The following is a 23,025-nucleotide window of genomic DNA, read 5'->3' as shown; positions in this document are numbered from 1 at the left end:
CTTCAAAGAAATCAGAGCTCTTTTCCTCAATTGCATACCATTCCATGCACTAGTTTAAAGAACTTTGAAACTATGCATAAGGCGCTGAGCAATATGTGTAAGTGCCCCGGCTCCTCCAAGAACAGGCTTGTAGAGAGGAAAGATCTTCCCACTTCACACACTGTCGTCTTATAGGCCCTCCCCAGCCCCAGCCCTAAGCCCCTTGATCCTCTCCAGATGACACTTACTAGAAAATGAAAACGAGGGGAATTTAAAAGGAGAGTAGAAAACAGCTCTCAAAGAAGCTTAACCTTAATTTCAAATTTCTAACCAGAGAGAATTACTCCAACTATCTCATGAATAGTAAACGTGTTTTGAACAGAATCTTTAAAATGTTAGGTTTATTCCTACAAATTCCAGACCAAATGCCTCTCTTAAAAGAGAACAATAGTCTTAGACGATACTTTTTTTAAAAAGACATAAAATCCAGCATGTGTTTGTGTAGTATGTGATCTGTTTACCCAGTTTGAGGTAAATCTGTATTTCTGAGGTTTATCAAACACCCTTGTAAAGTTCTAGCAAGCTTGTACGGTTTGGTGCTGGGAGTAATTCATTGAGATAACTACATCTGCTGCATTCTTCAGGGTTCTTTCTGCTTGATGAAGCACGTTCATTTAATCAATACAAACCGCTTAAAATGCTAATTGCTACGCTAAGTGACAGTAACCAAATCCTCTGGAAGCGAGATGCAAATGCTGTTGAACAAGTTTTGTAATCATTGTGGGTTGACGACAGGAGCTATATCGTCCTGTCTGAACAGAGGTCTGCAGAGCGGCTCTTGCGCCCACCTTTCCTCCACCTACTGGACAGGTGCGCTCCCACTTCAGTTAGAGGAGTGATTTCTTAAAAGGATCTAGCTTTCTCCAGCGAGAGAGCTTAACCACATGTTCTTGCTTCTGTAAACACATGAAACACCGTGAACATATCCTGCTGAGATGCATGTAAAGACTGCTTAAGGTCCGATATAATTAGACCAGGAGAGAATTATGGCTGCAATGACACCTCTGTTCTCAGCGCAATGTATGTTCACTGAATGATCGGTGTTAAGTCTTACTGCGGATTTTTGTATGTATAAAGGGCATCAAAGCACGTGGTCCCATGCTGTGCTCTCTCTAGCTCCAGTGCCATTTCTTCCATGGACCAAGGAGCTGGAATCTCAGAGTCACTTTAGAGCCACAGTTCTCAAAGTGTGGTTCCTGGACCAGCATCAGCATCACCTGAGAACTTATTAGACATTCAAATTCCAATGTCTCTGGGGCTTCCCTGGTGGCGCAGTGGTTGAAAGTCCGCCTGCCGATGCAGGGGACGCGGGTTCGTGCTCTGGTCCAGGAGGATCCCACGTGCCGCGGAGCGGCTGGGCCCATGAGCCATGGCCGCTGAGCCTGCGCGTCCGGAGCCTGTGCTCCGCAATGGGAGAGGCCACAGCAGTGAGAGGCCCGCGTACCGCAAAAAAAAAAAAAAAAAAAAAATTCCAATGCCTCACCCACACCTGCCGAAACCCTGGAGGTGGAGCACATCCACGTGTGGCTTAGTGAGCCTTCCAGGTGACCCTGATGCCCTCAGAAGGTGGGGAACCACCGTCCCAGAGCCCACCTTTTCTGCTCCCTCAGCTCATCACCACCCACACCACAGACACACACTCAGGCCCTAGACATTCTCTCTTCTACCTCCAAAGCCTCCCAAATTTCCTCCTTCCTTTCAGCTCCCACTGACTCACACCCTGGGCTTTACGTTCCTGTCCTGGCTCTTCACTTACTGACTGTAAGCCATGGAGCCTCAATTTCTCCCTCCGTGAAATGGACCTAATATTGCCAATTAAAATGCATACCATTAAAAAGAATGAATGAGACCAAGGTTGGCAAACTTTTCTGTCAAGGGCCAAATGTTAAATGTCTTCGGCTCTGCAGGCCATCCAGTCTCTATGGTGCCAATGAACCTCCTCTTTTATTTCCATGTGAAAGCAGCCATAACAATGTAAAAATGGATTGGGTGTAGCGGTGTTCTAATAAAACTGTACTTACAAAAACAAGCATAGGCTAGATTTTGCTCATCAGTCATAGTTTGCCAACCCCTGAATCAGACCTAGGCTACATGACTTTAAACTACTCCCGTGAGATATTTACTGTTGAATAAGAATACCAGGGGGTAGTTTCTTCAAATGTGTAATATGATCACGATTTTGGAAAATCAACAATGACCCCCAAATACCCATATCTTGTGTAGATATCTATGTGTGTCTATCCACCTCTGTGTGTATGTAGATGTCGATTTCTGTGTAGGATTATATGGGTACGGAGGAAAACATGGAAAGATAAGTGCACACTTTTAAGTTTTAGGAGTTGCTAAAGAGGGGAAAGAGGCATGCAAACCAATAATAAAAGGGAAAAAATAGAGCACAAATCATCTTCTATACGGTTATATTTTTGCAGTTAGTTAAAATTTCCATACATGTGTTTGTGTAAAAATAAATTAAATAGGATTCAAAAAACCAATCCCGATCTCCAAGGATAGTTGTGAAAATTAAACAAAATAAAGCGTGCAGACACTCAGCGTCGAGCCAGATGGAGCTGCTCACTCCACCTTTAATGATCCCTCAATTAGACGAAGCCTCCGAACTCAGTTTGCCGTTCACGCTCTCCCTGCCTGCGTCCCTGCCTCCCCTCACCCCTTTCAGTGAATTCTGCACTTGGCGTTCTTTGGTTCATTCACTCCCTCATTCCACGCATTTATATACTCTGGGCATCATTTACAAGGCAGGCACTCTGCTGGGGGCTGGAAACTTAAATAAAACACAGAACCTCTGTTTCCCCCAGGATTTTATAGTAAATGGCCAGAGAGCTAGTTTAAAGCCCAGCTTAGGTCACGTCACCGTCTGCCTGCACAATGGTGTCCCGTCCTCTACAAAAGAGAGCAGACCCTCCCGTAAGCAGAGCTCTCCTTCCCGTGGTGGAGAAGATGCCACATCTATGCTCATATACCTAGTGTCTGGTGTGATTCGTATGACGGCACTTAATAAAAAGTGGCTGAATAACTGAGTCACTGATGGACACACTGGCTGACTTGACTGAAGAGAGGAATCCATAAGTGGATGAGAAACCTCCCTCATCTTCCATCCCCTTTGCCATCTTATCCTCTCTGACTCCCAAGTCAACATTAACAACGCAGGTGGACTTGGATTTAGTAGGTGTCAGACACAATGTCAGGAAACCACAGGCATTATGCCACTCAGTAAGGTATGTACTAATACAACCTCCTCTTTCACAGGAAGGGGGACAAACACTACAGGTGGGGAAGTGACCTGCCCAAGGACACTGAGCTGGTCAAGATGCCCAGCCAGGATGTAAGACCTGGCCTCCTACTGCAGAGCTAAAGTTCATATCAGAATCCTGTGTATGTCTCAGGAAAGCACAGAAGATGTCATGAAGACCTTAAAGGATGGGCTCATGTTCTGTCCATAGTGATAAAAAGGCATCTGAATTTTGGAAATAAATTTTATTTTAGAAATAAAATTTTCAAAGCTTAGAGAAATAGCAAACAGTCGAAGGAGGTGCAAGGAGATGGGAACACCCACGGAATCCTGGGGAGTAGAATCTCCCAGTGATTCTCCCAGCCCTTGGAACCCTCACTGTCCCAGGGGCCTCTGCTCAAGTGAAAATCAACCATCTGCCAAACAGGTGGCCACCCTCGGCTTTCTCGTGAAACCCGCGCTTCTGGGCTGCCGAATCCAGCTCCGACAGATGTTTGGCAGGAACCACCCAAAGAGCTGTCTTCACTTTCTCCAGCTCCTTTCCCGTGTTCTGACATTTACAGCAGAAGTGATGGGTATTCCTATCATCAAAGTGTTACCAAGATATCACAGAATATTACTGAACTGTCAAGGAAATAAAGCGAGCAGAGGCTTACTTTTGAATGTCACAAACACACACACACACACACAGAGAGACAGAAAAGAAAAAGTGAGCAGGAGAGAAAGTTTGCTAAGGGAAAAAATGCAGCAGACACTACTTGGTGAGCAGAACTCTGGCTGAAACAATGCCTCCACTGTCGCCTGCAGCTCTGATAAAGCAGACTGTTAGTGGAATCAACCATTTGGGGCCAAATTTCCAAATACAGCATCTTGCTGAGCGCCAGATGTGCTCAAATGGTTACTTGCATGGGGAATGAAAGTGATTTGCATCAATTTACTCGGAGTCATTTGAATTCTCAGCCATATGCATAAAATAGAATCATCCTTCCCTTTCCTTCTGGTAACTTTTTACAACCCCTAACCGAGGAAACCCTCTCCCCACCTGTACACTGAAATTAATAACCTCTGGGACTATTTTCCCCAGCCTCTCAGAGAAGACTTGCTTGGAACCTGTGCCTTGTTTTGGCACTGGGAGGGAATGGGATTTGGGATTCCGGCTTCATTTTCCTTTTTCTCTATGCTCAGAAAATTGTCTATTCAAGGGCTTCCCTGGTGGCGCAGTGGTTGAGAGTCCGCCTGCCGATGCAGGGGACACGGGTTCGTGCCCGGGTCCGGGAAGATCCCACGTGCCATGGAGCGGCTGGGCCCGTGAGCCATGGCCGCTGAGCCTGCGCGTCCGGAGCCTGTGCTCCGCAACGGGAGGGGCCGCAGCAGTGAGAGGCACGCGTAACACAAAAAAAAAAAAAAAAGAAAAAAAATTAATGGAAGAGAAAAACATACAGAGAAATATAAAAGCCCCTTCTCAGACCCTCAAACCCCAGTCCTGCTCCCCAAAGGTAACCAACATTACCCAGTACGTTTGTATCCCGCCGGAAGTTCACTCTGTACTGACAAAGCACGTGTGTGAGTGCGAGTGTGGGTGTGAGTGTGTGTCGGACTCTGCCTACTGTCCTGCCTCTTCTTCATCCACGTGCTTCACACAAGTTCGATAGTACCAAGTGTGACCCTACTTAGCTGCCTCATTTAGTTCCTGTTACATCATGTGCCATAACTTATCTAATTATCCCCTTTGGGTGATATCTCTGCTATTACACACAAGCTCCCCAAGAATGGGAACTTCATCTTCTTCAATCACTTCCTCAGCACCCTGCGGACAGCAGGGCTTAGCAAATGTTTGTAAAACAGCAGAATGTAAGCAAAAAGGAATAACTCCCTCCATTTGTGTCCACATCAGCTTTGCTTCCGGTAGTACATTTTTAGAGTAAATTCCTAGATGTGCTATTGCTGAGTAAAGGGACATGTGAATTGAATTTTGATCAACAGGGACAAATTGCCCTCTAAAGGGCACCAGAGCACATTGAATCACAGGATTACACTGTTGCATGTTTTGAAGAGTTTAAATCATAACTTCTATTCTAAATTTCAAGCTCCTTAAGATGCAAAAAAAAATTTTTACATCTTTGCAAAGATCTACTTTGCAAGCAGTAGATAGATGTTCAGTAAAAGATTTTTGAATTATAATTAATATACCAAGCTATGAAAAGGGAGTGGATATTCAGGAGTGAAAAAAAGTTGATAACTGCTTTAAGTAGTACACTAAAAAAAAAAAAATCTGTAAGTTAACGCAATTAACTAGAGCTCATAAACAGAAGAGGTAAAAACTGATTTTTTTGTGGGTGGATGAGTGGGGACACAGTTGTGAGAAGGCTGTTTCTACACATAAAATCCCAGCAGGTGTGGGTCTTTTTCAGTCTGAGTAGTAGTGAAATCGATTCTATGCTTTCTTTGATGCCCTCTATATTAAAAAAAAAAAAAGTGTAGACTATCATTTTTAAAATTAGGTTGAATATAAATTACTTTGGTTTGCAGAACTGTAGAAGAGTTCCTCTTGAATTCTACAAATTGATTAACAAAATTTATTTGCAAATAATTTGCAAATAAATTGCAAAATTTATTTCCAAGTCTGGAAGTAAATCAATTAAACAACAACAGAAAAGAGGGGACACAGAAAGAGCTCCGATTAAACTCTCAAACGTGGGAGCACAGTCAGGACTGCAGAGGATGGGGGAGACGTCACCCTGGGGCCTGAATGTCACCCCCAGTGGAGCCCGGCCCTGCAGCCCCCAAGGGAGCTGCTAAATGGCCATCATTCACCTTGTCACTCTCGCCTTGAAGGAAATTCTAAAAATGACAGGCCCGGCCGTGGAATGAGGAACATCCCCACACTGCCACTCCTTGTTCCAAAATTAGACTCTGTTATAGACACTGATCTCCAAGGTGGCAAAAATAGCTGGCTGCTCGGGGGAGTCCCACACTGTCCGGGCAGAGCTTCCCTGTAGCTGCTCCAGCAGGGCAGCTCGCAGCTTGTGAGCAAACGAGTTCCTGCGGCTCCATCTCATTCAACAGTTAGTCCTTCCCCTCATACCCCAGGCCCGCCCACCCTCTTCTACACCCTATTTAGAATGAATCATAATACACTGAATTTTAAAGGAGAGGAGGTGGGGGAAGGATTATGAGAAACATGATTGCTATCTGGTCCCAAAAGTACCAAAAGAAACGAGATTTCTTATAACAGTAATTTTTTAACATATACTCTGAGTTGATATGTATTTCTGAAAGGTACTCTGATATTCAGGGTAATTTGAAAATGCTAAGACAGTTCTCAGTGCGGATATAAAAGAAACAGAAGGGCTTTAAAACCCTTCTGGGGAGTAAGGCATTGTGGCCAGAGGTAGAGGTTTAGCAACCAAATAAAAGGATCCTGCATTTCTGGCTCCAACAGTAATGAGCTCTATGGCTGTGGGCAAGTGACTTAACCACTGTGAGCATCTGTTTTCTCGTCTATAAGATCTGGAGAGTGATTCCTTCCAGGTCAAGGGTCATGAATAATACTTCCTTGAATTATAAGACCCATGGGATCATGGGCTTTACCTGTCAATTACCACTATATCCTACAGCATATTATGTCCACAATAAACATATTTGAATGAACTAATAAATGAGAACGAATGAATAGGTCTACTTCACAGAGATATCATGGTGATTAGAGAAAAAGCAAGTAAAGTGCCTGGCTTGGTAAGTGGCACGGTTGTTGTTGTTAAAGAGCCTGGCGTTTAGCAGATGCTTCATAAATAAATGGCATCATTAGCAACACGCCATAAAGCAGGAAACGTACTTAAAAGGTAAAATCAAAGCACTAAATAAACATTATTCCAGAAGTTTGCATGGTATGGGGACAGACACCAAGGTGGCCCCCTGATCTCCTCCTCTAGGTGTGCACACCCTTGTGTGGACCCCTCTCTCTCGTGACTGTGGGAAGGACTTGTGACTTGCTTCCAACCAATAGCCTATGACGGGATGATGGGATGTCACGACCATGGTTAGGATACACAGGATTGTGGTCTTGCTGGCTTTGATGAAGCAAGTGGCTATGTTGGGAAACCCACATGACAAGAAGCTGAGGGTGGTCCCTGGGAGCTAAGGATGGCCTCCATCCACTAGCCAACAAGAAACTGAGGCCCTTGATCCTGCAGCCCCAAGGAACTAACTTCCACTAACAACCACTGTGAGCTTGTGAGTGGGTCGTTCCCCAGTCTAACCTTCAGATGAGACTAGAGTATCTCAGTCTTGTGAGAATCTGAAGCCGGGGGCCCATGGAAGCCATGCCAACATTCTTGACCCATGGCAACTATGAGATAACATACGTGTGTTGTTTTAGGGTGCACAGTTTGTGGCACTTTGTTACACAGCAACAGAAAACTTATACATGTAACATAGGCAGGACATCGATTGGCCACAGCATGGCTAGCCAATGCCCAAAGAAGGACCACTTGCTGAGTGACAATGGAGAGTGGTAGGGACTGCGGAGAACTGAAGATCCCCATTCTACCTGAAGAGGGAAGGCACCACCGGGCATATCTGATGGTTGCCACATGGGGGTGTGAGATCAGTGTGGCCTTTTCACTTTTTAAGATACTACAGAAATCTGAGTTTTATGTGAAACCTCTTAACTTTTAAATGTCAGCCGTTAATTTGGAATTTTTAGAACAGCAGTGACCTGATCTCATGCAGGGCAAAGAAAACGTGTCTAGGGGCTTGATTCCAAGATAAAGTGTAAAGTGGGGTTATCCCAGCACACTTGCTCCAAATTGGAGCCCCACTACTTCCAAGCTGGTGGTGCTGGGCCCTCCCTCCAAGGGTCATTGGGAGGGTTAGAAAGTACACACAAAGTCCTTAAAATATTGTCTGCTACAGAGTAGAGACACGATACATTTTTATTATTTTTGATATTATTATTGTATTCGTTACCTATAGCTGTTGTAACAAATTCCCACAACACTGGTGGCGTACAACCACACAAATTTATCCCCTTACGGCTCTGGAGGCCAGAGGTCTGAAATCAGATTCACTGTGCTAAAGTCAAGGTGTCAGCTGGGCTGGTTCCTTTTGGAGGTTCCAGGGGAGAATCCATTTCCTTGCTTTTTCCAGTTTCTAGAGGCCACCCATATCCTTTGGGTCACATCTCTTTCTACCTTCAAACCATCAGCACAGACCCTTCAAAAATCTCTGTCTGTCCCTCTGCTTCCATCGCCACATCACCTTCCGTCTGGCTCTCACTCCTCTGGCTTCCTTCTTACAAGGACCTTGTGACGACACTGGGCCCACCTGGATAATCCAGGACAATCTCCCCATCTCAAGAGCTTTAACTTAATCACATCTGCAAAGTCCCTTCTGCCATATAAGGTAATGTTCACAGGTTCCAGGGATTAAGGTGGGAAAGATTTGGGGGAGCTATTGTTCAGCCTACCGCAATAATGACTATAATGATGATGATAATAAAATAAAAGTTATTATTACTATCCGACCCACAAGTCTCCTCTTTCTGACTTCTGGGATTCAAGGTCATAAGTCTGATCCAAACCCCTTCACTCAAGGCTGCAACTTCAAACTGTCATGCGTTCCACAGTGAAGCATTCTGTCTTGGGAGTTAGTGGCAGCTAACAGCGGGTTAGGGCTTCCGAATAATGAGGTTAGCTTCACCATCTTTCTCCATTCGTGACCTTGGCCATCTCAGAGAAGCAAGCCAGTAGTGGCATAAAGGCAATTCCTAGTCAAGAATAGAGCCAATCCACATGGCTCCACTCCCAGTGACCAGAATATGCAAAACTCTAACTTAGGGGCTTTAGTATCACCTTCATTTGTTTCATTTTAGCACAGTATCTCTTTTCTCCCCTAATCAGAGATGGATTGAAGGATGTTGATTTTTAAGCATTTCACAATCCCCGGTTTAACTTCCTTGAGATTCAGATCCCGTTTTGAAGTTTACTCATTTCCATCTAAAACAGGATGTGTTTACTTTTAAAATCATTCATTTTATAGAACTTGTTAAGCATACAGCAAATTAAGAGCAAACAACATTATATTCCAGTTAAATCTGCAAAAGGATGATCTGAACGAATTACTCATACTCCTGATTAATTTTTAGTGGAAGTAATGAGGAGGCGTAAATGGAGAAACATGGGCGTGCAGAACCTGCTTTTCAAGTAGATAACAATGTGTGCTAATCGATGGCTTTACAAAAAGGTAACCTTAAAAAAACTTCTTCAGACCTTTAAAGGCATCTTGTGTAGCGCACAACTTTAATGCAATGACATTGCCCTGTAAGTTCAAAACAACTTGAACTCTCCTCCCTCCCTCCTTCTCTCCTTTTGCTCGCTTTGGCTTTACAATGGCAAAGTTAAACAGTTGCAGCAGAAACTATCTTTGACCACAAAGCCTAAAATATTACTATCTCGCCCTTTACTAAAGTTTTGCTGATCCCTGCTCTAAAATCCCAGAGCGCTGCATGCACAAGTTGTTCGGGAATAATCTGGGGATCCTTTGGGATAGATCATACTACATGCTTTTCCCATCTTTAAATCCAACCACCCCACATGGTTAAATCATAACTTTTCAAACGGCCCTAACGTTACCATGCCAACCCAGTTCCTTTTGGTTTTGCAGATTTCTTTCCAGATGTGAATCTCTATGCATGTGTTTGCAGCCACACTGCATGATTTGCATTATTTAACTGTTGTACATTCATTTCGGATTTTGTAAATTTACTGTTCTTAAAGAAGAAACTCATGAATCATAATTGTCCGTACAATGCACAGTCCCTGGCACTAAGCAATGAAAAGAGTAGGGGTTCTGGGAGAGAATTTACGTACGCTCATGTGTATTTGCGTTTGCAGTGTTTTTATACATTGATGACTATGAAGGTTTACCCACTAGAGATGGCAAATGCATGGTTGTGGGCAGGATGGAGTCTTACGGGTAGGTTTCCTTTGTCCCACAAAGCATTACTGGTTTTTGTTGTTGGTTTCAGCTGGAATTAATTTCCAACAGTTACAAATGGGAAGATACCATAAACAGTCAAATTCTTGACTTATCTGGAAAAATCAAGAACTCTCCTACACGGAAACCATGATCTCATGTCGACAGTTGTCTGGTCTTGAGCTTTTGATATTTCACCCCAGTTTCCTCTCAGCCCTCTTCTCTCACCTTCATTTTCTCTCTGACCTCTGCTGACATTTGAAATGACTACTTCTGCTACAGTTAAAAATATTATATATATCTATAGATAGATAACCCACATAGCTGTGTCTATAGATGTCCATACATATCCAAATTGATTTTAATGTACATACACACACACTGCAATGGACTGAATATTGTGTCCCCCACTCCCAAATTCATATGCTCAAATCTTAACCCCCAAAGTGATGGCATTAGAAGGTAGGGCCTATGGGAGATGCTTAGGTCACGAGGGCAGAGCCCTCATGAATGGCATTAGCGCTCTTACAAAAGAGACTCCACAGAGGTCTCTCACCCTTTCTGCCATATGAGACACAGTGAAAAGACAGCCATCCATGAACCAGGGAGCGGGTCCCACCAGAATCCGCCGGCACCTTGATCTTGGACTTCCCAACCTCCCAGTGAGGAATAAATAAATTTGTTTTTTATAACTCACTCAGTCTATGGTATTTTGTTGTAGGAGCCCACGTTGATTAAACACACAGGTAACAACTGAGGCACAAAGTGGGTAAGCAGATGAGGCGGTGTATAGTTACTGTGTTACCAGGTGGCCTTTTGGAGCTTTCCAAGGATGGCATTTAATCCAAGTACTACACTGCTGAGTACAGGAGTAAATCTTCTGCCCAAAAATACACTGACCATATTTTCAGCACAAAGATTCCAAGACTAAATTCTACAGCGGCGTACACTGGGTCATAAGCAAGAAATTCCACACGTACCATTGAATTTTTCACGCTCTGTAGCAAGCGCTCGTGCTGCTCAGCTATGGCCAAGGCAGCAGAGTGGACTTTCTGGTAGATGGCCTCCCCATCTCGCGTCTGAAAGATAAACAGCCCTTCACCAGTCTCACACATCCTGTGAAAACAAAGACAGAGAGCTTCTGAAAACCAGCTCCTACAAGTTCAATGCGCCTAAAGCCTAGAAGAGTCTGATACGAGGCTCATTTATTTTGTATGAGATTAGGATCCTTGTTCACATGTGCTAAACAGAGTTCACTAGAATCAAAGTGTTCGATGAATTGGTATTAATAAGGACAGGGAACCAATCACTCGAAGCCAAAATGGTGCCCCATGTTTTTTGTCCTGTAGGTTTTGTCATAGAAGGTTAATAAGCTGTTTCTGGATTCTTAGTATAATCCCTCTACTTCCTGTATGAGTCTCAAAGAGGACACCTGTGCTACGGCCTTCCCATCACAGTCCGTGAATCAGAAACTCGTCAGAAACGGCGCCATGTAGCTCAGAGGTAAAAGAAGGATTCTGTGACTCTCAGATTCTGTCCTAACCTTCCTTACAGACAATGGCTTGAAGAGTGATCTCACTCCCAAAGGCAACTATGCTTTCCCAAATCACAGATCAAATTTTACTCTAGGTGTTCACTCCATGAGATGAACGAAACACAGCTAAGAGGTTTTTTTTTTAAATGAACATAACTTTGCTGAATTAATGTGTGGAACGTCAGAGAAGTTACTCAAGGAAAGCTAGATGGGTTTCAACATTAATGTTAAGGATTAAGAAGAGGATCATTTCTACCTCAGACTGTTAAAAAATGAATTATATTAATAATGGAAGATAGGTACACATAATTAGGCAAGAACCAAATAAATGTGTTTTAACTACTATATATACACGCACACACACATACATACATACATGTATATATATATATGTATAGTGTGTTACATATAATTAATAAATATATTTAATTACTCTAAATATTTTTAAAGACTTGGACAAAATCCTATTATCAAGGATAATTTTTAAAAGGATATTTTTTAAAGTTCTGATTTTGATACATACGTATATCAAAGATAAACTAAGAGGTTGTTTTTGTTTTAAAGAACAATATTTAATTATTACATTATTTATAATTATTAATAATTACTTCATTATTCTAAAATACAATTCCACTCCTTCCACCTCAGAATCTCTTGCTGAAAAACTGAATACTGGCCTTAATGCCTGAGTTTTGCTCACATCTAGAGGCTCACATCTAAAGAACTTTTTAACGCAGCATGGAAACCAAGCAAATTTTCAACCCAAACCTGTTAAATATTTTATCTATTCCAGTCTATGCAGTTAGTGCAATAAGAAAGGAAGACTTATCCTTATTTTCCACAGTTGGCTCAATACCACGGCCATATGGCAATTTTCAGCACATATAGCATAGCATACGTTAATTGGTCAAAACCTGCCTCGCTTGAATTTCACTAATATGGACAATGTAAGAAGAAAGAGAAAAACTAGAAGGCTCTTTCAACCAGCTAATATAAAGAACTAGCTTATGAGGTTGATCATGTGATTTTAATTATTGAGTCATCCTAATCCAAGGAAGAACTAAAAACTAAAATTCAAAGCATATTTACTCAAGTCCCATTTCTTTCCTGAAGACTTCCTAAAATACTTCAGTCCTCACTGCTATCCCCTCTTTATTTGATCCACCATACAAATTTGACTCTGCTACTCGGCACCTAATTCCGCAAGGTTTTAATTTTTTCACACCACTTTTTTTTTCCATCAAATATGGAAATATAATTTGTTAAGAGGAGGGTAACCTCAATCAATTATTAAACAGGAAGAGGTGCTCTTCTGTTTCCTCTACGGCAGAGGTCATTTTTACTTACTTAGATGCCAACCTTGGTTCCAGAAAGGATGAAGGTACCTGTTACTGGGAAACATTTGTAGGAAAATTGATTCATAGCAAACCCTGCAGCTGTGTTTCTAAAACTTGACAATCTAGTGGCTTTTAAGGTTTTTGTAACGGCAACCCGCAGTAATAAGTATAGCTTAGATTGTGACCTAGTACATCTGTTGATCTATTTATCTATCACCTAGATATTATTTAGCTATTTATCTAACATCAATTTATAATATGTTAATATTTTCTATTATATATATATATATATATTTTTTTTTTTTTTTTTTTGCGGTACGCAGGCCTCTCACTGCTGTGGCCTCTGCCGTTGCGAAGCACAGGCTCCGGATGTGCAGGCTCAGCGGCCATGGCTCACGGGCCCAGCCACTCCGTGGCATGTGGGATCTTCCCGGACCGGGGCACGAACCCGTGTCCCCTGCATCGGCAGGCGGGCTCTTAACCACTGCGCCACCAGGGAAGCCCCTCTATTATATTTTTTAATACCAGTGGTGAAGTGCTTACTTTACATTATGACTCACTAACTAGTGAAATCTACTCTTTGAAAATCACTCTTTTATCCAATGTCTGCTTTTGGTTAACATAACAAAGCCACAACCATCCTTTAATGACATTTGACTCTCTAAATAATTACTGTGATCAGAAACAAACTAAATCAAAACAGAGTATCAAGTATTCTTCTTGAAAGTACACAGACTTTCCCTGCCTCCACCTAAGGATCTGAAAGACACAGACATTCACACACATACACACACCTACACATACACACACTCACACATACACACTTACCACTTACAGAATGAACCAGGAGTCACAACCTCAAATTCCATCAGGGTTCAGACAAAGAACGTGAATGGATAAAGATGCTCAGACCCCTACAACACACAGCCACACAGAGGGAGCGTAGCTAATGGACACCAGCCACCAGTCAGCCCTGGTCACATTTAAATGGGGAAATACGAGCCCAACGTAGCCACACTTCTGATTGTCTAAGAGAAATCAGAAATTTTGATTTTTATATGAAATAACCTGCATTTTTAATGTTGGCAACTTTTTCCTTTGTTTTTTTTGTTTAAGCTGTGGGAGCCAAAATGCCTCTAAGGACCAGATCTGGCCAAGAGGCCGCCAGTTTGCGTTGAAGGCACAAACATGCACTAAAGAGCTCTAAACAGAACAGGAATTAGGCCTTTGGTTTGCCTAATTGTTGGGACTTTCATCCATACTGTTCAAAGGTATATGCCCTTCAGTGGGACAGCAGCGACCCAGAAAGCGTGGATAATGTACAAAATTGACCTCAGATGCTCTTCCATACAGTCTCTTCTAACCTCTACCCACAAGTTCTTTTATTTCATTCACGCCCCTCAACCCAACAGACTTGTTTGGTGCTGTTTCTATAAATTTATTTAGTTATTTATTTTTGGCTACGTTGGGTCTTCGTTGCTGCGTGCGGGTTTTCTCTAGTTGTGTCGAGCAGGGGCTACTCTTCGTTGCGGTGCGTGGGCTTCTCATTGCGGTGGCTTCTCTTGTTGCGGAGCACAGGCTCTAGGTGCGTGGGCTTCATAGTTGTGGCTTGCAGGCTCAGTAGTTGTGGCACACGGGCTTAGTTGTTCTGCGGCACGTTGGATCCTCCCGGAGCAGGGCTCGAACCCTTGTCCCCTGCATTGGCAGGTGGATTCCTAACCATCACGCCAGCAGGGAAGTCCCTGGTGCTGTTTCATAAGCAGCTTTACAAGCCATTTAAAATGTTATTAGAGGCCTTTGGCAAAATAATATAATGGGCCAACTTCCCAAGGCAAGTAAGAAGAAAATAGGGAAAAAAAGAAAAAAGGAAAGGAAAGGAAAGGGAGTCAAAAAAAAAGCACATCAAAGGGGTAATGGTCTTACATAACCTAATACGGCTACGTCTGCTTCACATCTCTAGAGAAAACACAACACAGAGCAAAGACGTTCTAATGGGTTCATCTATCACAGACTTGCAAATACACAGTCTTGACGTTTTTCTTTTTGGCCACACCATGCAGCTTGCAGAATCTTAGTTCCCCAACCAGGGATTTAACCCAGGCCCACGGCAGTGAAAGCACTGAGTCCTAACCACCGAACTGCTAGAGAATTCCCTTCAAGTCTTGACTTTTAATGGACCTGATTCCTTTCTTTCTCTTTACCCACTGACTTTGACCTTGGACACTTCTAGCATCCGAAGCCATCCCAAATGCCCCAAGCCTCTTTCCTGATGGCCTTATGCTAACAGAACCAGTGGATGGAAACCCAGAGGAAGTAAAATAATGAGTTTAAGTTGGGCCTTTCCTATGTCCTTTGTGGAGATAAGGTTCAGATACAAGAACTCTGTGACCATATAGATGCACATCTAGCTTTGAATTTCTCAGTAACTACTTTGCCTAAATGATATGCCTGTCACTCCAAACCATGGATTATGCAATTAGTTAAGAATCCATAAGAAAACCGTAAGAAAATCCATAAGAGCTCAGAAAGTATTGGGAAATTCATTCACTCATGCACACAGTAAGCATGTATCAAGGCAGCATGGAATAAAAGGCTTGGTAAAGGTACAGACTTGGGCCCCAGACCGCCTGTCTGGGATTGCCCCTTACCAGCTTTGTGCCTGGTACACGTTAGTTAACTTCCCTAAGCCTGCATATCCATCTGTAAAATAAATATAATGATAGTAACTGTCACCTAGATTTATTAAAAGTATCAAATATGATACTCAGAACGCACAAAGCACATCTTCAAATAATATGCCCTTCCATTATTTCACTGGAATGTAAGCTCCACGTGGACACAGATTGTTTTCTAATTTATTCACAGCTTTTCCACCAGGGCCCAGCACAGGACTTGGCCTATATTTAGTGTCCAATAAATAACTGTAGAATAGATTAGGAAACAGCAGACAGGGCTAGGAAAGGAGTGACTGAGAACTTGACCCAGGCTTCCTTGAGCAAGTTTTATTTAAACTGAGGGGTCACTGAGCCACCGTGGGGAGGGAAGTGGTTTGGATGAGAAAGCAGGAAGAACAGTGTGACAGAAACAACTGCACACAGAATGCCTTGAGGTGGGACAAAGCTAAGAGAAAGAGGACACGTTGGAGAGAGGGCGGGGGGAGGGGTGGCCCGCATGCCGTGGCCCACAAGGGCTCTGAAACAATGCTCTTCACTGTCTCCAAGTCACCACCTGCATGCGACAGCTTGCACTGGCACTGAACGCCCAACTTTCTAATCTTTGTTCCTTCCCTTTGACAATGACATTCCACACCAACATAGTTTATTAGAAAAATACTAATGGAATTGAAATTATGAAGACCAAAATAAATGACCTCACGGAGGACAGTATTAATAAGCAAACTTATGAAGTTAGAAAGCCAATCGACTCAACAGTTCCTCACTTTCAAGATGTATTTTGTGCATGTGCGTGTGTACATGTGTATGTGTGTGTCTTTAGGATATTTAAACATTGCTAAAAGCAGAATGTATCTTACCCTCAACATGTATATTTAAGATAATCTTTTCTTCTCTCCACCTCTGCCATAGGGGTTATTAGATCAGTATTGATTTTTCACTTTTACAATTATATATTATAACTGAAAGAATGCGGCACTTGTCACACTAACATTAGGCAAATCATAACAGCGGCTGCAATGGATGTAAACAAAGGTAAAGGCAGAGGCTTTGTCTTTGAGGAGTTTACAATTCGTTTGGTTAGACAAGATCTACACATGCGAATGGGTTCAAAGATAATATAATGGTAGAGTGAGCCGTTACAGGTCAGAGGAACAATCAAGAAAGGAAAGGTGGGCTTCCCTGGTGGCGCAGTGGTTAAGAGCCCGCCTGCCGATGCAGGGGACACGGGTTCGTGCCCGGGTCCAGGAAGATCCCACACGCCACGGAGCGGCTGGGCCCGTGAGCCATGGCCGCTGAGCCTGCGCGTCCGGAGCCTGTGCTCCGCAATGGGAGAGGTCACAACAGTGAGAGGCCCGCGTACCACAAAAAAACAAAAACAAAAAACTGCACCCCTCCTTTGACACTTTCTATCGAACACCTTTATTTTTCACTGTGGGACTTACACATTCTAACATCTGTTGTACTTTTTCTTAATGTTTGTCATAGTCTGTATCCCCTCTCCTCTAGAGAGTAAGTTTCATAACAACAGAACACACGTATGTTTTATTTATTGCTACACACATAGTGCTTGGAACCACACCAGCTCTCAGGGTACACTCAGGGAATGTGATGAAAGAAGGCATGATTCAGTTTTTACTAGTCCTTTACTAGAATTCTGAGGTACTGTCATATATAAAGTGGTCACATACACTAGTGGGCCATCACCTATGAAAAGATGGTCACATCACGCAAATAGCCAACAGGTATACAAAAAATGCCCCACATCACTAACCATCAGGGAAATCAAAACCACAATGAAATATCACCTCATACCTGTTAGAATGGCTACTGTAAACAAGACAAGAGATAACAAGGGATGGTGAAGACATAGAGAAAAGGAAATCCTTGTGCACTGTTGGTGAGAATGTAAACTGGTGCAGCCACTATGAAAAATGGTATGGAGGTTCTTCAAAAGATTAAAAACAGAACTGCCAAAAGATCCAGCAATTCCACTTCTGGGTATATATCCAAAGGAAATGAAATCATGATCTCAAAAGAGATATCTGCAACCCCATGTTCACTGCAGCATTACTTACAATAGCCAAGACATAGAAATAACCTTAGAGTCCACTGGTAGACGAATGGATAAAGAAAATGTAGTGTGTGTGTATATACACAGACACTGGAATACTATTAAGTCGTAAAAAAAAAAAAAGAAGACAATCCTGCCATTCGTGACAACATGGATGGAACCTGAGGGCATTATGCTAAGTGAAGTAAGTCAGACAAAGAAAGACAAACACTGTATGATCTCACTGACATGTGGAATCTGAAAAAAGCCAAACTCATAGAAACAGGGAGTAGAAAGGTGGTTTCCAGGGGTTGCAGGAGGAGGAAAAGGGGAGATAGATGTTGGTCTAAGGGTACAGATTTCAAGCTGTAAGATGAGTAAGTTCTGGGCATCTAATGTACAGAATGGTGACTATAATTAAAAATACTGTATTGTATACCTGAAAGTTACAAAGAGAGTAGATCTTAAATGTTTCTCACCACAAAAAAAGGTAATTACGTGAGGTGATGAAGGTGTTAACTAACCTTACTGTGGTGATCATTTTGCAATACATACATGTATCAAACCATCACCTTGTACACCTTAAACTTAAAGGATGTTCTGTATCATTTATACCTCAATAAAGCTGGAAAAATAAATAAATTAAATAAAAATATGCCTTAAATTTTTTTTTAAAGATGGCCACAAGACGGGAGGCATTGGTGAGTGTCTAATTTCTTTTTCCGAAGGTCACAGGAAAGTCATCCTTTCCTTTAAGGATTTCATATGCTAGAACCAACCACAGAAGCTCAAAAGTAAGAGGGGACCTAGCTAAGCTTCTTATGATGGCCTTGTCTTGTCTGTGTTCACACCCACACACCCAGCACAGTGTCTGGCAGAGAACAGACGGGCAATAATGAAAGATCTTTAAAGATGATGATTAAAGAGGTTACTCTGTAGAGTGGAAAGGGGACTCTCCCTTCTGATTTCACACACGCCTCCACTCAAGCAATATTTATAATACAATTATAAATGAAAATTTATAAATAAAAAATCTAAAATTATTTTTTAGATCGATGCTAATGAAGAATGAATGGCCACATAAATGGCACAACTGTAGTTTGTTTTCTTTCAAAAGAAGAGAATTTCACTTCCTCTGAGCTAGGCTGTGTGGGATCTAACGCATTTGTATTTAAATTTCTCTATTCAACATAGTAGGAAGCGCCAAGTACATTTTATTTGTTAATTTGCTTTCAATCCTTTAGTAAGAATGAATATATGCTCTACAAAATATTTAAAAGTGAGGGATTACTAAGTAGCTTAGAATCAAGAAGACAAATAGAGAATATCCAAAGGTTTATATGAGAATAATGGTCCTTTTACAGGTACACTCATCTACAGTTTTCTTCTCCAATGAAAAGTTATTTCACCAGTTAAACTTGTTTTTAGAGTGATATACACAAGACACAGATGATTTCTTTTCCAAGACTGTTCAGATGTCTTTACATCCAGAAAAAGCCTTTTTCACCAATTTGTGCACTCCATTTAAGGAAAAGAATTTGTATATGCAATGTCAATTTTCACATATTCTTGGCAAACCTAAAAGTTTCTCTTAAAACGATGTCAAAAGCACGAGAGGGACATTCTCTGGCTGGTAAAGAGAGGCACCCATGTGTGGTAATTATTCACCACTTTCTGCCAAATGTCACCTGAGCTGCCCTCAGCCCTGCAGGTGCTAAACCGAGGGTAGTCATTTAAATCGGTCAGGAGGTAGGACAGAGCCTGACACTGAAGCAAGCGGGGAACTGGGCAGCCAGCTGTGAAATTCACAGGGAAGCTTACTGGACACCTGCCACCATGCTTTAAACAGTAACGTTTCAAGAATAGTTCCATGGGGGATGTTGCCGCAGTTAAAACTTCATGTCAACTGGACCTTCCCATGAAAAAATCACAGACCCTGCCAATCTGATGAGCTTCACTGAAGCCTCAAGGCATTCCAAGTGGAAAGAAAGAAACAAACAAAAAACTAGGAAAAACTCAAATAAAATAAGCAATGTGTACTCTTCCCCCATCCCTCCCCCCAGATAAGCTAATTGTTCTTTATCTCCAGGGGCAAAGAGTGGCAATTAATTGTGCAACTGCACTTTATTAAAAAGATTATATTTCAACTGTGGAATTCTTCAAGGAAAAAACAGGTACAGTCAGAATTGCCTATATTGGGGAAGAGAGGGAGAAACAGCATCTAGAAGACTCTAATGACCTTTGATCATGATACTGCCGCCCAGGAGAGATGAACAATTCTGACTGCACTCCGAACTAAAAGAACAAATAGGAGGTTCCAGAATTAAAGTAAACTAAGATAATTTATACATGAGTGCTGGTTATGCAGTACGCCTTCTCTTCCTTAGCTCTGGAGAGCTCACTCAGAACTAGGCTAACCTAGTAGAGTGGCGATACTTAGCCTTCTTAGAAATCTATAGGGTTTGGAAGTAAGAGCTGAGTGTGTTCCTGAATCCACCATTTACTTACTGGTCTCATGCCTTTGGATCAGTCGCACAGACGCCCAAGTTTCCCCTTAGGATGAGCATAATAACATCCCCTGGTTTATATGACGAGCAAATGGCTTAAATGAGACAGTGCATGTGAAATGCTTAGTACAGCAACTTTTGTATAGTAAGGGCTCAATAAGTATCAGTATTTACTTTCAATGGTTGATATGCTTGTTAGAGCAGAGTTTTTCACCTGGATAACTGGACCTGATAATTCTTTGTTGTGGGGCTTGTTTGTGCAGCACACGTTGTGACAACTAAAAATGTCTCCAGACTTTGCCAAACGTCCCTTAGGTGCAAAATCACCCCTGGTTGAGGACCACTGTTCTGCATCTCAGCACCGTTATGAGTGATATTATTAATTACAGTCAAATAGCTGCTTCACCCTATTCGCTTTGAGAAATTATTAAATACCGTACTGGACACATTTTGTTAGTTTTTTTTTAAACCTCACATCCCTTCTGATGGTGTCAGTAACCTCTTCCTGCTTTGGGAGAACCACGCCCATTCTATCTGTACCCTGTGTGCTTTCCATAAAGTCCTCAGTGCAGTTCCTGACACATAGTGAATGGAATGGTCAGTGTATGGTAAGAATCTATCTCTCTTCTATTGGCTGACGGTGTGAGAAGACCTCAAAGCTCCTGGAAGCCCCATGTGGAGCAGAGTGAAGCCACCTAGAAGAAACAAGACTATGATATAAAACCTAGGGTCCTCATTTGGACCCTGAATCAACCCAACCCTGAAGCCACCTCTGCTCCCTGGACTTTGGGTTCTGAAGGCCGACAAATTTCTTGTCTGCTTGTGTCAGTTTGTGTTGACACAACTGCCTACTACCTGCCAGGCATTATGCCAGGTGTTTGTATATGTACCTTTATTTAGTCTTCATGGCCATCTTGTGAGAGACATAAATTATACCCATTTTACAGGTGGCCAATGGAAGCTCAGAGAGTTAAGTCATTCACTCAAGGTCCCACAGCCAGTATGTGATTGACTATAATTTCATTTCGTTTCCTCCACCTCCCAGCCCAGCTTATTACGTGTGCCCCATTGTCAATCCTGATGCAGTGAAATGGGCCATTCAGCAGGAATAACACTTAGCTCCAAGTCTAACAGAGGCTTTGCCTAGACAGAGCAGAACTTTGCCCAAGGTCTTAGGAAGATTCTCTGCATTCTAGAGGGGAAATGTTGTGACGTTTTTGCAGACGCATGCTGGATATGTGAAAACGATCTGCCTAGAGAGACTTAACTCCTGTTCATCTATCAACGTGAGACAGGGAGAAAATTATCTTAGTTAATATGACACTGCCTTATTTTGAACACATCCAAAAATAGCCAAGGGAAAGAATTATCTTCACTAATAAAGTGAGGCAGATGTGAAATCTTTACACTTGGGGGAACATGAATGATCTTATATCCTGAGCATCTTGATGGTAACTATAAAAATTCATCTTTGAGTTTCAGGCAAAATATAAAATAGTATGATTACCTTGCATTTAACACTGTCTGGATCCTGCAAACCCAGTCCTGTTCCAAAAGTTATTATGATAAAACCTCAAAGAGACTATTAAGAGAAGCCCAGCACCTTCTGGGTCATCTATATGCATTGCTGCTTTTACCTAAGACCACCCCAGAAGGAAGTTATTACTTAGATAAACTTACAAGGGAAGTTAACACTCTGTAAGTGGCCAACAGCTAAGAAAGAATAGCGATCAGGACCTAGGGTCTCTCTGACTCCCAAATCAGTGCTCCTTACACTAGGAACCACACTGTTTGGGAAATGAGCGAGGTCCTAAGAATACATTCCCGATACTTGTCCTTCCGATTGTTCGTTCAGTCTCAGGTTTGCGCCGGCCCCATAAAGCATGACCACTGAACAAGATGCTGCTCGAAATCAATAAATATTCTAAGTCCCTACCATATCTGAGGCACAACACTGTGTGGCACGGGTTGTAGGTACTACAATCATCTAACCACTGGAGTTCGTGGACAAAATACCCAAAAGTCAGACCATAAAGAGACCAAAGTCATGAACCAAAAAGCTCCTTCATTTCCCGAGTCAGCACTTTACGGCTTTTGGTCAAAGAGGAATATTTCTGAACTTCATGTCCCCAGTACAGCCTCACTTTTCTTCCACCATTTCTTTCACTTGAGGTCCTTCAATATCTCCCCACATCCACATCTGCTACCTCTATCCTATTATTTACAAAATATGAACACGATTCTACACAAACACCTACTTAAAAATCTATATGGTTTGCTATCACACTTGGGGGAAATATCAAAGTCTTTAAAATAATCTCCTAGATCCTTAGCAGTTCTACTAAATGTCAATATGAAGAAGTTAAACTTTTGCAAGCTATGAGCAGTATTAAAACCTGGAAGATCGAGATAATTTTTAAACAGTTTCAAGGAGGGCTTCCCTGGTGGCGCAGTGGTTGGGTGTCCGCCTGCCAATGCAAGGGACACGGGCTCGTGCCCCAGTCCGGGAAGATTCCACATGCCGCGGAGCGGCTGGGCCCGTGAGCCATGGCCGCTGAGCCTGCACGTCCGGAGCCTGTGCTCCGCAACGGGAGTGGCCACAACAGTGAGAGGCCCGCGTACAGCAAAAAAAAAAAAAAAGTTTCAAATAGTCATGAGATA

The 23,025-nt window shown here is 42.4% G+C and overlaps 1 protein-coding gene across 1 annotated transcript in view; it reads right to left on the bottom strand.

Moving 5' to 3' along the window:
• The window catches only part of DOK5 (docking protein 5), a 141,098-nt gene that overhangs the window by 15,768 nt on the left and 102,305 nt on the right, over positions 1-23,025 (bottom strand). The window contains exon 6 of the mRNA XM_030839141.2: positions 11,242-11,377. Within this exon, the coding sequence (XP_030695001.1) occupies positions 11,242-11,377 (136 nt within the window). The remainder of the gene's footprint in view (positions 1-11,241; positions 11,378-23,025) is intronic.

Source organism: Globicephala melas, chromosome 15 (assembly GCF_963455315.2).
Source record: "Globicephala melas chromosome 15, mGloMel1.2, whole genome shotgun sequence".
Lineage (NCBI taxonomy): Eukaryota > Metazoa > Chordata > Mammalia > Artiodactyla > Delphinidae > Globicephala > Globicephala melas.
The sequence above is the reverse complement of the archived record's forward strand: the minus strand, read 5'-3'. Positions and strand labels throughout refer to the sequence as shown.